At 38.3% G+C, this 15,188-nt stretch overlaps 1 protein-coding gene across 1 annotated transcript; it reads right to left on the bottom strand.

Annotated features, from left to right (window-relative positions):
* Position 1: 1 nt before the first annotated feature.
* LOC114243531 (cGMP-dependent 3',5'-cyclic phosphodiesterase) lies at positions 2 to 14,429 on the bottom strand. Its single transcript, XM_089731776.1, has 15 exons — positions 14,307 to 14,429; positions 13,276 to 13,392; positions 12,411 to 12,547; positions 11,414 to 11,519; positions 10,253 to 10,378; positions 9,427 to 9,575; positions 7,888 to 8,113; positions 6,570 to 6,724; positions 5,437 to 5,595; positions 3,947 to 4,035; positions 3,356 to 3,545; positions 2,529 to 2,670; positions 2,056 to 2,201; positions 1,097 to 1,193; positions 2 to 431 (listed from the first exon to the last, which is right to left on the bottom strand). The coding sequence occupies exons 1-15, from the start codon at positions 14,427 to 14,429 to the stop codon at positions 306 to 308; spliced, it is 2,088 nt and encodes a 695-aa protein (XP_089587902.1). The 3' UTR covers positions 2 to 305.
* Positions 14,430 to 15,188: the final 759 nt, after the last annotated feature.

Below are 15,188 nucleotides of genomic sequence, written 5' to 3'. Positions count from 1 at the left end.
GTTTTTTATTTATTTTCGTCCCAACCTTTTAATTTAAGAATAAATTTATTGTTACACTAAATATAAGAGCAAAATATTCACAATGAAAATATCAATTTAAGTTACCTATTAAAGTAATAATATTTTCAAAATGAGTACACAAGCAACATGATTTTTTCATTGGTAATAAAACTCCAAAAAGGTTTTTATATAATGTTTTAGAATTTTCTGTGATCCTATTGAACAATTTGACCGATGTATTTATTACAGATCCTATTAATTTTGTTATAATAAAAAATGGGCACAAAAGGTTCGTTCACACGTGTCTATGTAGTTTCCTCGTTGGCAGCCTCTGCTTCTAATCGCAACTTCTCCATTTCCTTTAAATTTATTTCAATGAGGTTGTCCAGTTCTTGACTCATTAGAACTGACAAGCCGGCTGTGGCTGGCACCTTCAGATAAAAATCAAGTAAACTTGTATAGACCATTTTTGCGTAAAATGACCCCTAAGCCCCTATGTATATAGCCCCCGTATGTACGCACGGTCCTAATGATTTGCTTAGTAAACAAAAGGTAAAATTTATTGAATCGATTCGTGATCGATATGCGATTTGTGTTTACGGTTATCGATTTCTAAGTCGGTCGAATAAAACAGGTTCGCGTGAACCTTGCATTAAGTTATTTTTAATTGCTAGATGGGTGGACGAGCTCACAGCCCACCTGGTGTTGAGTGGTTACTGGAGCCCATAGACGTCTACGCCGTAAATGCGCCACCCACCTTGAGATATAAGTTCTAAGGTCTCAGTATAGTTACAACGGCTGACCCACCCTTCAGACCGAAACGCATTACTGCTTCACGGCAGAAATAGGCAGGGTGGTGATACCTACCCGTGCGGACTCTCAAGAGGTCCTACCACCAGTAATTACGCAAATTATAATTTTGCGGGTTTCATTTGTCACAAGTCAGAATGTTTTGCTGCCATTTTGTATTTTTATTTCTTTCTTGTATGGAGAGTAGAAATAAAGTGCATCCACCATCACAGTGTATTAAAAAATGTTAATTTATGTCTATGGATTTAGTCAGCATTCCAGGTAAGCTAAAAATAATATTTCTTACCTCAGCAAAAATTGGTTTGGCGGCCTCCCACCTCTCGATGTGGTTCTCAATGATCTTCACACACGCAGTGGCTTTGGGTATAATTCTACCTAAAGTTCTGAACACAAATGGAATTAGTTATTTTCAAATAGCAATCTTTTTTTTTTATTAATGAGGGATTACTGGTAGCCCAGAGGCCTTTCCAGTTTCACTAGGACAGATGGGCGAGCAAAGGCTCAGCCAGGAGGGGTGGAATTTGCTAACAGCTGACCGAGCGCATCTGAAGGAGACCTAACAACTCAAGAGCAATTGCTTCGCGAATGAATCTACTACCGGATCGGAATCGCGACCCGCTGAGAAGTTCCGGCGAGAAACTCAGCGGGCTGCTGCATGGGTTAGGTTGCACGTCGACCTCTTTGTCGAGTTCGACGAGTACGGTTACCGGGGTTCAAATAATAATGTTCAAATAATAAAGTCGTAGTTTTTTTTTTTCAAAAAAATTATAATAGCCTATGTCACTCGGGAATAGTGTAGCTGCCAAACAGTGAAAGAATTTTTCAAATCGGTTCAGTAGTTTCGGAGCCTATTCAATACAAACAAACAAACAAACAAATCTTTCCTCTTTACAATATTAGTATAGACTAGTTCAGCGGTCGGGGAACTTTTTTAATTATTGCCGCAAAATATTTTTGTGTTAGTTGATATTACCCCATGGCGAAGAACAAAAAAAACGAAATCGCTTCTTTTTAGCATTTTTCATATTATAATGATGCACTGATAATTTTGAAAAAAAAAAAATTTTTCGTTTCATTTCATTTCGTTTCATCGAGTTTGAAATCACAACGACTCTAAAGAAGTTTCACTTCAATATATACTTTTAACTCACAAAAGTTTCATTTTTACCCCCAACATTTCATTTTACCCCATTTGGGGTAATTTACCCCGGTTCCCCGACCGCTGGACTAGTTGCTCGAACTAACTCAAAGAGCGGCACGCATGTGGTCTGCATGAACTGTATCTCTAGTTGCGGTATGAAGCATTTTTCGCGGTCCATCATCAGCAGCGGAAGGTCGCCGCGGCTCTTCTCCACGTCGCCCTGCTTGAAGAACTCCGTCAGCACTGACGCCTACAGCGAACACGATTGTGAAATTACGACAAAACAATGGGGCTTCGTTTAGAGCAGCCTTTCCCAAAGTGGGCGATAACGCCCCCTTGTAGGCGCTGCAAGCCTAAATGGGGGCGGTAAGAGACCCAGAAAAAAAATTGAGGTGTTGTGTAGAGGCTTGGGAGGCGATTTGTAATTTCATCTAGGAGGACTCTTGGATATCGACTGAGCTCTCGCTATAGTGGTTTTTAAGTCTGTGAAAACACGGGGGCGCAAAAAAAAAAATTCTCAAAGTGGGCAATAGACAAAAGCTTGGGAACCCCTGATTTAGACAGTAGGTAAACTAACTGCGGTCTTCTTGACACTGGCCCAGTCTTTGAGCTGGTCGCTGAGATCGGCGGCGTTCATTAGCAGCGCCTGTAGACACGACACGTGGGCACGGTTACCCTTCAAATAATCCTGGGATATCAATTTGTATTCACTTAGGTTCCTGTAAAAATATAAATGTTTGCCTACAATATGTTTAATTTGTGTTGACTGAAATCGAGAAACACACTGACGGGTGCTGCGCGGTGTGAATTACCAGGAGTTTTTTTTTGTGGGAAAACGAAATACAGCCAACACGTACTAGTTACTGGTGATGGTGGGGCGGAGCTCACAACCAGACGCACGTCGGTACGGTTACGTAAAAATATCACGCCTATTTCTGCCGCGATGCGCTTCTGCGTTCCAATTTAAAGGGTGGGACAGCCGCTTTGTGCTACAATTGAGGAGTCGACCTCATGTCTCAAGGTAGGCGCTGGCATTCACGTTATGATGTCGATGATCGCTGAATCTATTGACCCTATTGGGCGGTGACGAGTTTCACCGAATGATGCAAATTTACAAATTCTACATTTCTCTTTCATACAACATGATGTTGTTCCTTGCGGAAGACGCACGTAAAATCACTAGATAAATAAGTGACTAGCACTTTTTTTATTTTACTTTTTATGGTCAGTCTAGGCAGACGAGCATATGGCCCACCTGATGGTGAGTAGTTACCGTCGCTCATGGACTCAGCAATACCAGGAGCAGAGCCAAGCCGCTACATACCGCTTAATACACTCCACAAACCTCGTTTAAAGAAGGATATGTCATAGCGAAAACTTATCGAAATACGCTAAACAACGTACTTAAAGTAATTAGACAAGTCCGTCGCCAGGATGTAATCTCTGAGCATCAGGATCGCTCTGTCGTAATCCTTTCTCGGTAACGATTCGAGGATGTCGCATCCTTCCGTGTTCAAGATGCACATGGCCTGGGCCAAGTGATGCCGTTCCATCACGCTACCTTCGCTCGAATACAAGGCCGCTAATGTGGTCTCTAGAATAAAACGTCGCGCAGAAACTATAATGTTCGCAGACTCACCGAAATTTTGATCAGTGACAGAATTTAATAGAATTAATTTTGTGTGCGTTTTTGTAATTGCCTACTTTGCTGTACCTACTTAACAAAAAAAAAAAAGAATGTGTCGCGTCGTGGGACACCGGATAAGAACGAAGTTCCTTATTATAAAAATATTAATTTTAAGTTCTATTCGAGGTATAAAGAAAATGAAACTGGAGGTTTCGCAACAACCCACGGTCATTCGGTAACGTGATACTAAAACAAATACAATATTGTCTCTTTATTAATTTTTAAATTACATGTAAGATGTTGTTTTATGTATGTACAATGTGTGACAAGAGAAATTTCTGTGTAGGTACGTAAACATGTTAACTTACGTCCTTGTATATGAAAGCTGTTAGTGGTCCCGCGGTGGTCCAGGTCGTGTACCAGACCAGCGACCAAGTACATCAAGGCTTGTAGTTCCCTAAAGATATTTTTTTATTGCTTAGATGGCTGGACGAGCTCACAGCTGGTGTTAAGTGGTTACTGGAGCCCATAGAATCTACGACGTAAATGCGCCACCCACCTTGAGATATAAGTTGTAAGGTCTCAAGTGAGTTACAACGGCTGCCCCACCCTTCAAACCGAAACGCATTACTGCTTCACGGCAGAAATAGGTAGGGCGGTGGTACCTACCCGCGCGGACTCACAAGAGGTCCTACCACCAGTAAAAATTATAATTATATTAATTAGCGAAGTATGAAATTCTCGAAATTCATTCGGTCGACAATTTAAGACGCTCTTCAATTTGTCCTATTCGTTTCTAACTTGGGACATTTAATAGAACGAGGAGTGAAAAATTATTTTGCTCAAACGACATTTCGCTCAAAACGCGACACTTGTCTTTGTAATTAAAGGTGCGTTTTATTTTGTATTAGTATCAACAATTCAATGTTTTAATTGAACTTCAATTATCTTTATCACAATTTTGTCATTATATTTTTTCCATTTTTTACTGGTGATAGAACCTCTTGTTAGTCTGCACGGGTAGGTACCACCACCCCGCCTATTTCTGCCGTGAAGCAGTAATGCGTTTCGGTTTGAAGTGTGGGGCAGCCGTTGTAATTATACTGAGACCTTAGAACTTATATCTTACGGTGGGTGGCGCATTTACGTTGTAGATGTCTATATGGGCTACAGTAACCACTTAATACCTGGTGGGCTGTGAGTTCGTCCACCCAACTATGCAATAAAAAATTTTTTTTTTTCCAACTTTTTACTTAAAATCGCGCTTCTGTAAAATTGCAAAATTTCGCATTAAACGAAATAGCCTTTCACCCCTCGATACGTAATCAGTAATTCACAACAATCCTATCAAGATAATGTAAATGCTAAGGTGAAAATTGCTTAAGGAATGAACTACTGTCAGAGCTTTGCTGGTGGTATGGTAGGGCGCCTTCTGAGCCTGAACGGGTAGGTACCACCACCCCGCCAGTTTCTGTCGCCAAGCAGCAATGCGTTTCGGTTTGAAGGACGGAGAAGCCGTTGTCCTTAAAATACTAGAACATAGAACTCGTGTCTTAATGTGGGTAGTATATTTTACGTTGTATAGGCTATGGACTCCGGTGACCACACCAGGTGGGCCGTAAGCTCGTCCACTCATCATTGGAATAAATAAAACCAAAAATAACTTGAGCGCCCCTAAAAGTGCTTTGCAGCGAAAAGCCTTTTGGAGTCTATACCCCTTGTGCATATTGCAGCTCTATGTGACTAGAGCCAGTTGACGGCCCATTTAAGAGACTTGACGGTCTGGCAACGTCCGTCAACTATAAACCCATCCCTTTCCCACACTTTCTTATATAACTTGACATAAAATGGTACTTACGTCAAGTAACCTTGTTGTACAAGTTTGAAGTTGACGAGAGCAGCGTATGCCCACTGAGTTACGTTGAACGCATGAAGCCAGTTGTGATAGGGCACATCGCGATACCCCTTCTTGGCGTACAATATGAAACGGGCCAGTTTCTGGCTTTTAATGTTGAATCTGAATTAAAAAGCCAACAATTACTATTGCTTTTGTTTTCGTAACTTCAAGGCCCGCGGTTAGACCACACCAGACTATGTTTGCTTCGTGGATATAGTGCTTTACGTTGTGCTTAGGATATTCAAGGTATGTCACCGTTTGTCCTAGTGTTGATGACAACATTAAAATAAGGGAACAGAAAGATAAAGTCAGAAATAACGGTTTTCAGTGATGCCAATTCCGGGGTTTTCCCCCGAAATTTTAGGGGGAAAAAATCTATACAGAGATTTTTTGGGGACATTTTTAGGGATAAAATTTTATTTGTATCTTTTAAAAAATTTCTACGTACATCAACAAAAATAACAATTTCATAATGTGATGAAATTAAAGAAAAATACTTAAAAATACTAAATAACTATTGTTTCCGTCGTTGGGGAGTTTTGTTTTGAATTTAGTGGTCTTTGAAATTGCTTTAGGGGGAAAGTTTTCAAACAGTTGGCGACACTGACGGTTTTTAAATTGATAAGCAGTATTCGAAGATCGACCGCTGTTTGCATTTATGACAAACGCATTTATGTATGAATCATCGAAGAAAAACAATTAAAATAGAGTGGGAGTAATTCATTCGCGCACATTTTTAGAAATAATGTACGGTTTTTTATATAATTTTATAAGTCGACAAAGAATAATTCGGAGTAGAATATAAGTAGTATTGTTCCATTAAAATTAGCGAAAAATATGGTAATTCATAAAAATTGGGATTTCTTTTCATGCTGTTACACATTAGAAATTACATGGCCAACAGTATTATTAATACGCACAAACCAATTGATTTAGATGTCATTCGGCATGCTAAGCCTTGGTAACCCTTCGAAGGAACATAGATGAAGCCACTATTCTGTGGACGAAGCTGTGGATATTAAGCTGGCATAACACAAAACACAAACACACCGTGAAATAGCATTCAGAATGTCCTTTATTAGCTCATGACTTACTTTTTCTCGAAGCCGAGATCAACGAAAATCTTCATAACGTAACAAGGAAGTTCTCTGAGGGAAAGGGCCCTCGGATTGAAATGGAGACTGGTCAAGTGTGGGTGGCTGTGGAAGCCGGTACATTGAGTTAGACGGTTTACTTCAGCGTCACCCACCTGCGGAATGAACTTGATGAGCTCTGGTGAGTTTATGTGAGCGTTGTACGCGAACAGATGCAAATACAAGTATTTTTATTTTCGCTTACAAAATTTGTAGGTGTGTAAAATGAACTACAAAGTAAAAGCTCTTTATTCGCTGGGTATACGTTCCGTGAATATATCGCGATACAGAAGCCGTGAATATGGAAAAGCGTGCTAACAAAGGATATTCGGTTGGATATTGGAATCCTTTTTTATCCATGTGTAGGTATGTAGAGGTACCCATGTGCCGATTAAATCCGCGAATAAAGAAATCTTTAGCTGCGAACAGGGATCGGGTCGCATTTTTTTTAAATCTGCGAGTAGTGAAAACGCGAATGAAGGAAGTGCGAATACGGAGCTTTTACTGTGTTCACGAGTGCTCACGGTGAGCTGCCTTGTGTTAACAGGGCTGGCCTGCATTAGTATCGATGAGGTCGCTATTATACAATTTAAAGCCTATCTGAAATACAGTTTCACTTAGAATGATCGGCATTGATAAAATTTTAAATGTTTACTATGTTTGTAATGCTTACTTTTTTTTATAAGCTCACTGGTGCTAGTTAGTCACTGGAGCACAGCCTTCAAACCTGAATCAATGACTGCCAAAAACAGGCAGATCGGTGGTATCTATCGATCCAACTCACGCGACGTCCTACCATTAACACTTATGCAAAATTTACGTCTTACCATCTACTGTACTATAAATATTGATGGTGCTATGAAAACCTACCCTGAAGTACTAAGAGGCTTTTGACTGAATCCATCAGTTCTGTTTTTAACAAACTCAGCCCATGAGTACACAAATCAAGAATAAACAAAGACACAAACCTTATTTTCTAACGGGTATGCATTGAACTAGTAGCTTTGCTTTCATTTTTTCATCGCCTTTGTTGGCAGATCAACTTACGGTCTATCTGATAATGAGTGGCCATCATCGTTCGTGAATATCTGAGGCACAGTTAAGCTGATATTTACGGCTTCCACAAACTTCGTTTGAAGAAAAACATGTCATGACGCTCAGGAAAAACCATTAAGGGAAGATAGTATGAATGAATCTGCACTACTTACATTTACTTCACTACAATTTTCCATCGCATTGGCCGTTAGAATGCCCATTGAGGCAATAAAAAAACAGATACCTTCATATGGTACATAACAAGTTCTATAGCCAGCGTGTTCCTGATGTGGGCTTCTTGTATTTTCTGATAGACCACGGAATGTATGATGCATATGCCGCAATAGACGCTAAACGCCAGCGCCATTTCCTCGTCCATTGCGTCGAAGTATGGATCGCCGATCTTGTTAATGAGCTGCCCCACACCTATTATTCCGGTCTGCTCCCGTATGGGAAAGCAAAGGATCGTTCTAAAATGTAACATTGATCTTTTAAACCAGCTCCGAATCGACCTGTTAGGAATACATGCACGGACCCAATTGATAACTGATTGGAAATGGAAAACAATTTGGATCGTTTTTTTTGTTGATTTTTTCAAGAGGGCAGTTGATGTTGTCGTCGTGGCTTAAAAGGTTAAGACGCTCGGTGCACTCCTATACGCGATGCGACTGTGTCGGTGTTCCAATCCCGCAGGCGGGTACCAATTTTTCTAATGAAATACGTACTAAACAAATGTTCACGATTGACTTCCACGGAGAAGGAATAACAGCGTCTAGTAAAAATATAAACTTGAAAACTTTATCTATATCTATACTAATATTATAAAGAGGAAAGATTTGTTTGTTTGTTTGTTTCGAATAGGCTCCAAAACTACTGGACCGATTTGAATAATTCTTTTTCCATTAGAAGCCGACATTGTCCCTGATGAACATAGGCTACTTTTTTTTAATTTTTTTTTATTTAATTTTTTTGGTTTCATGTGTGTTTTAATGTTTCCGAAGCGAAGCGAGGACGGGTCGCTAGTACTATATAAATTGGGCAATTAAAACCGCACGGGTGGGAACCACCAATTACTCCTTCTCCGGCTACCTACCCTACGGTACCGCTTTTCTGCTGGAGTTCATCTTTACCAACTCTGAAACCTTTTGTTAAACTGAGAGAGAATTGCAAACTCCAAATCTTACTATTGACAATATGCTTAGTATTATGTACTCGTGCTTCATCAACTACACAGTGATATAAATATATTATATGTATAGTTTTATTTTTTTTGGCAGATAAGCATACGACCTATCTTATTGTAAATAGTCACTGTCAGTGCACACTAAGTTTAAAAAAAAAACACGTTATAATAGTAAACCCAACTAAACGTTAAAATAAAGTTATTTTTTTATCATCTTAAACAAATACTATTATTGTATTGTCATCGGCTCTTGATAAGTTTGAAAATTTTCAAGTCTATTGTACGTTTTGAAACCACCCTGCCTATTTCTGCCGTGAAGCAGCAATGCGTTTCGGTTCGAAGGGCGGGGCAGCCGTTGTACTGTAAAAACTGAGACTGGAAAACATATCTCAAGGTGGATGGTGGCAATTACGTTGTAGATGTCTATGGGCTTCTTAACTAACGACTTGACCAGGTGGTCCGTGATCTCGTCCACATATCTAAGCAATAAAATAAAGCGTGTTATATAAAAGTTTGAGAGTAAATGGACGTTAACGTCATAAGTGATTGTATTCAAATCCACAGATAAATAATCATTCTATTTATTGTTTTTAAACTGACTTGCAATCTATTCCCGGCAGTCCGTCAATAAGAGGATCATAATTTGGATGTTCTTTAGCGGATTTCGCATTGATCAATCCTCCGGTTTTTATCACTTCCCCGGCGATGCCGATGTCCATAGGAAACCGTCGTTCCGAATATTTATCATCCTGAATCAAATACGAACTCACTTGAACCTATGACTATGCGATATTTCATTCACAAATAGAACATAATAAAGATTTTTATTTAATATAATGTCTATGCGCACAAAAACTACCAAAAAAAAGAAATCGGTCAACGAGCACTACTGCAACCGCACCGACACTTCTCTCCAGCTTCGCTAGAAGTAATAGTGTTCTGTGCTTCTCTCGCAGCAACCTTACGCACAACACCTGTGTACCTGTATATTGTCACGGCCGTTATTTCAAATATAATTTGGAAGGAAAAATAAAACATTCATTTCGTTTGTACACCACTGCTTGCCTTCTCTTCCTCGCCAACATATAATGTACTCTTTCAGATTTAAAAATACCATTTGTAAAAAGTTTTTAGATAACACTTTTTTTCAATTAATTATTATTAGAATAATATATTATAATATATTAGAATAATATTATTATTAGAATAATTAAATATCAAATTTTCAAACGAACGGATCGTTTGATTTGAAATTACAATTTATATTTAACATCTTCAGGTCCCAGCAACGCACACACAAGAAGAAAAAATAGCGCCCGTATTTTGAATTTAAATGAGCAAATCAATTCCATAGACTATTTTTTTATCTATTAAAAAAACGAGAACGAATTATAATAATAGCTGTATGTTTACATCTAGTGATGACCTGTTTGAAAGAGTCGACCAACTCCATTTTGTAGGCATCCACAAGCATTACCGAGCAGTATTCCGCTTTGGTCAACTGCTTGGCTTGTTCCATGGCAATTTTTAGCAGCGTCTCCAATGATGCCACCTGTTTGGTAAACAAAATTCTATTCGTAAAAACATTCCCGAGCTGGAATTTATATCCGATTTTAGATTTATTAATAGGTAATTTCACTCAGAAAAACTACAGACATGCCAACATAGTATGGAGATTAGCATGTTTAATGCTAAAAGAAAGGAGAAAGTAAAATTAAAAGACATTCGTATGAAAACAAAAGTAACGGATGTATCATACACAATTAAAAATTAAAGCGGAAATGGATAGGTTATTTAATAAGAAGCAAACCAGAAATATGAGCTAAATTAGTAACCGAATGGTACACTCGATAGGGGAAAAGATTAAAAGGACGACCGTTCCAAAGATAAGTAGACGACTTATAGGCCGTTGCAGGCTCTACGTGGAAGAGGAAATGCCACGACCCGGACTTATGGCAGGATTTGGGGGAGGCCTATGCGAAAGCAAAACAATCTTTGCCGATGTCAAATGCAAAGAGAAAAAAAAAGAAAAATTAAATTAAAAAAATAGATAAGCCGTCACGGAACGCCTGGTAGATGTGAAACATCGACATTATTTTGTAAAAGTAATATGCAGAAAAGAACAGATTGTGATAGGAACTAAATATGTCATAATGATAAAATAAAATAATACGAAAAAATAATTTGTTTTCAAGTAAAACACAGAGAGAATCGCACAGTCGATTGCGCATGGCGTAGCGTCGCCTGTATAGACTGTATATATATACCATCATACAGCGTGGCGACGCGTCGCCACGGCATACGTCTGCACGCCAGAAATCGGTTTTACGTGCGGCTATAGATGTTTCACATCAATAGCATTTACCTAAATATGATTTAAGGTTGTTAATAAAGGCTTCTTTATCTTTATCTTTAATACGTAACCGTAGCCTAGAAATATCAAAAATCAAATTCTGTCTCGATACCCTTAGTCAAATTCTCAACTGTATACTCTTCTCTAACTGCTCTAACTATTAATAACACCTTAACAAGATCAAGGATATCCCAATGGTTAATCAAATTTTACTTAACGATTAAGGTCACATACTTGGGTAAATAGTCTTTTGGCAACCTTCAACAACTGCTGGCACTTCTGTTTCAACGAGCATTCGTGCTCTAAAGAAATGGCCTTCTTCAACGTCGGCCAAGTGAATCTAAACAACAATGCTAATTATATTAAATTTCGTGCGACATGTTCTCTATGGTCTCAATTGTAGTTCCATAGAGATTTACAAAAAATAACTAAGACAACATGGTAGCTAAGAATTTTTTTAGGGGTCCAGAAGAAATCCTCGGGCTTCCAACTACGCGTTGGGTGCGGTAGGCGGTGCATGTCGGACCGAAATCTCCTATAATTCACTGTGGCTCAAAAGCCCGCGTCTGGACTTCGGATAAGGCTAGACTCATCCAAGGCAGGCTGGGTGACGGGTTTCGTACTGGTTTCTGAGTTTCCAGATTAGGTTTAAAAAAAAAATTGGAGAGATTACACTTTTTAAATCTATTTCTCAAACAATTTAAATTTAAAAATTGGCAGAAAGTAGTTATTGCTTGAGACCGCTCCTGGGGGGTGACTATCGGTCGGTGACTATTACCAAGAGATTTCTTACTCTGATTACTGAGCATCATTGGTGATTACAGGGGATGTATCATCCCTTTAATTACCATGGGGAGTCTGTAACAGAACGCAAAGTAAGTTTATGTCCCCGCTACATATTGTAGCTTAACTGAGATGATACATTACCTTGATTGTGTAATCACTATTATTATTTATTAATTATTATTATTAATATATCACACTCGATTGTTATTTTTGAACTTTACTCATTTAAAGAAGACGATTCTGAGGAATAGATTAAACAGAATATTTTGTTTATCTGAGTATTTTCTGGTCAAAATATTACGCCGGAGTAATAAAATTATTATTGTATTGTCTTAAAGTTGGTTCAAAAATTACGTTAAAACATTCTGTTCGATACATAGGACGAGCTAGGAAGAACGAGTTAAAAACAGGCATACTGTTATTGAGATTAACCAGACAAACTCACAAGAAGCATTCACGAATGATGACCGGCACTGCGTCCTCAGACGTTTTTGGGGCTACCACGCAGACAATAACTGAGAAGGGCTTGTCAATCACCGGATAGAGAACAAGACGCTTCTTCGAACTGTCTTTGGGGAAGTACTAAAATAAATCGAAATAGGTAATTATTTAAAAAAAATATTGTTATAATATTGTGTTCGAAGCGATGTATTTGTTGGATATCATGTGCCGATAAGCCGATAGAAAACGTAGGACTCATAATACTGTTTTTTCAGTCCGGCAAACGGGTCCTTGCGATGCCATTGTTGCCAGTGTCGAGTTTATTATAATTTTCAATTACGCGTACGGTAGCCACGTACAGATAGGTACTTTCTTTTATTTTCCCACACTTGTGCAACTCCCACAGATGCTAAATCGTTAATAAGCCACCAGCTTAAAGTTATTACAAGTTTAAACATAAAGAAATACTAAATTAGCAGAATAAAACAATTCACACAATAACGTTCCTCATGTTCCCGCCAAAGTTCCTACTAAAAAGTTTAATTCTTTGGGTATGCCAAATATTAAATCGACAGGTCGTATAGATAGCAATAAGGTAAAATTATTAGGAACGTTATCCTAGCTTACTTTTTGAATGCCTAATTAAGAATTTTAAAATAAAATTCCACTTTTTAAGTTGGTTACAGTTTTTTTACCGGAGCCAATATTGTCTGGAAGTCTGTTTCAAAAGTGTTCAATAAGTCAGTTTGATCTCCAGACGATTTGAGTGTTTCAATTAATTTTAACGGCATCTGAAAGGATAGTGCTTCAAGTAAGTTATGTGAACATTAATTAAAATTCGTCGAAAACTGGATTTTCTGAATATCTACTTGGATGTTATATTTTCTCTGCAGCATTGTCGATCCTATTGCCTCTATGTACGCTTCCATTCGTTCAGTGTTGACTATGATCTGTATAACGAATTCGGCATTGCACTCCTCTTTCAGCTGCGTTGATAAAAATTGTATTATCAATAAATTAATTTGATAACACTACTGAGGTATGAACAAAAATCGTTTGCTCATGCCTCCGAAGTATAGTAATAATTCTTTGTCTGGCTCCCAAAATCTAAGCCCTTTGCTCTTCCCCACGTATAAAACTATGACGGATGTAACCGAAAAACCGATTTTTTTTTTAAATATGCTATTATTTTATTTTGTAATTAATGTTTATTTGTAACTTAAATGTGTTAATTATAATGTTAATTATGTCGGCGCACGGTTTGATAGCGATAAGCTTCGGCTAACGCCTTAAGACATGCTTTGGCTTAGTCAAGGACTTAGAACAAAAAGTGCTCGGTTTTGAAATAGTTCGTATCGTGAGGAGTTTTCTCATTCTAGAGCCCCAGTAAAGGGTAACTTGGATCGTAGATACGGCGTTAATTTATTTATGTTATTTTTTGGCTTATGATTCTTTTTTGCTGGGCCAGAGCTATGAGTTTTAAAAAAAAAGCTAATACAGGAAGACGATTTCATGACAGTTAGAGATTAGCAGAGTCATTACCCGCCATAACGTAAGCTCTGCCAATCATTTTGAGACATTAGATCTAAATTAGTACCTACAACGTAACGGCTATCCTACTACAGACCACATGAGTACACTGCAATATCTCCCATTCCAATTTAATAATTTCACGATTAATCGCTGCTTTTTTATCAAATTTATCGTCATTTTGAATTTAATTGTGATTGTTCACTTTTTTTGCGGAACTGTTTACTTAGAGTAACAGTTGTCCGACTCGCTTTTCTTGAGCTAGACAAATACCTACACAGTTAAACATGTGGAAATGAGTTCCACAATCCTTGCTCCATCATAAGACGCTATTTAATAAACAAGAAATGTATCGATAAAGGCCGCTCACGTAATTATTTTGTTTTACTATTAATGGTGCACAATTGTCTTCAGAAAGACTCATCACTAAATCCAATATTTTGCCAGGGTCGCTGTTCTGTACACTTTTTCTTCTGCTTTTCCGTGTGGCCATATTATGAGACTGTAACTTTTTCTCGCTGAACTCACTTTAAAAACAATACATTACATACGCACGTTTCAACAATAAAATATCTTCACACAATATATTTTTCTTTTTTGAAATTATATGTCAAATTTCAATATAAAAAATATTGGCTGTGCGTAAAGTCAAATTTAATACTATATATTGCCTATGAATTGTGATGTCTCCTTTTATATTGATTTTGAGAGAGTAAGAGAGAGATAAACTTTATGTTTGTAAACTTTAAATTAACACAGAAGTTTTGAAATCGTCGTGGCCTAACGGATAGGACGTTCGGTGCATTCGTGTTGAAGCGATGCACCGGTGTTCGAATCCCGCAGGCGGGTACCAATTTTTCTAATGAAATACGTACTCAACAAATGTTCACGATTGACTTCCACTTTGAAGGAATAACATCGTGTAATAAAAATGACACCCGCAAAATTATAATTTGCGTAATTACTGGTGGTAGGACCTCTTGTGAGTCCGCGCGGGTGGGTACCACCACCACCCTGCCTATTTCTGCCGTGAAGCAGTAATGCGTTTCGGTTTGAAGGGAGAAGCCGTTGTAACCATACATGAGACCTTAGAACTTGTATCTCAAGATGGGTGGCGCATTTACGTTGTGGATGTCTATGGGCTCCAGTAACCACTTAACACCAGGTGGGCTGTGAGCTCGTCCACCCATCTGGACATCGGACATCTCGGGGACATCGTGAAACGACAATCTCGATACTGACATAGAGCAGG

The sequence above is a fragment of the Bombyx mandarina genome, chromosome 12 (assembly GCF_030267445.1).
Source record: "Bombyx mandarina strain Sakado chromosome 12, ASM3026744v2".
Classification (NCBI taxonomy): domain Eukaryota; kingdom Metazoa; phylum Arthropoda; class Insecta; order Lepidoptera; family Bombycidae; genus Bombyx; species Bombyx mandarina.
Note: the sequence above shows the minus strand (reverse complement) of the source record. Positions and strands in the feature narration are given on the sequence as shown.

What these genes read in the sequence shown, in the direction of transcription:
- LOC114243531 (XM_089731776.1), bottom strand. Translation starts at nt 14,429, where the DNA reads ATGGCCACACGGAAAAGCAGAAGAAAAAGTGTACAGAACAGCGACCCT. An exon ending in GACTTGTCTAATTACTTTAA is followed by an intron (nt 2,671 to 3,355) that starts GTACGTTGTTTA and finishes ATATTTTTACAG; the next exon opens with GAACCTAAGTGAATACAAAT. An exon ending in CCAAACCAATTTTTGCTGAG is followed by an intron (nt 432 to 1,096) that starts GTAAGAAATATT and finishes TTTTATCTGAAG; the next exon opens with GTGCCAGCCACAGCCGGCTT.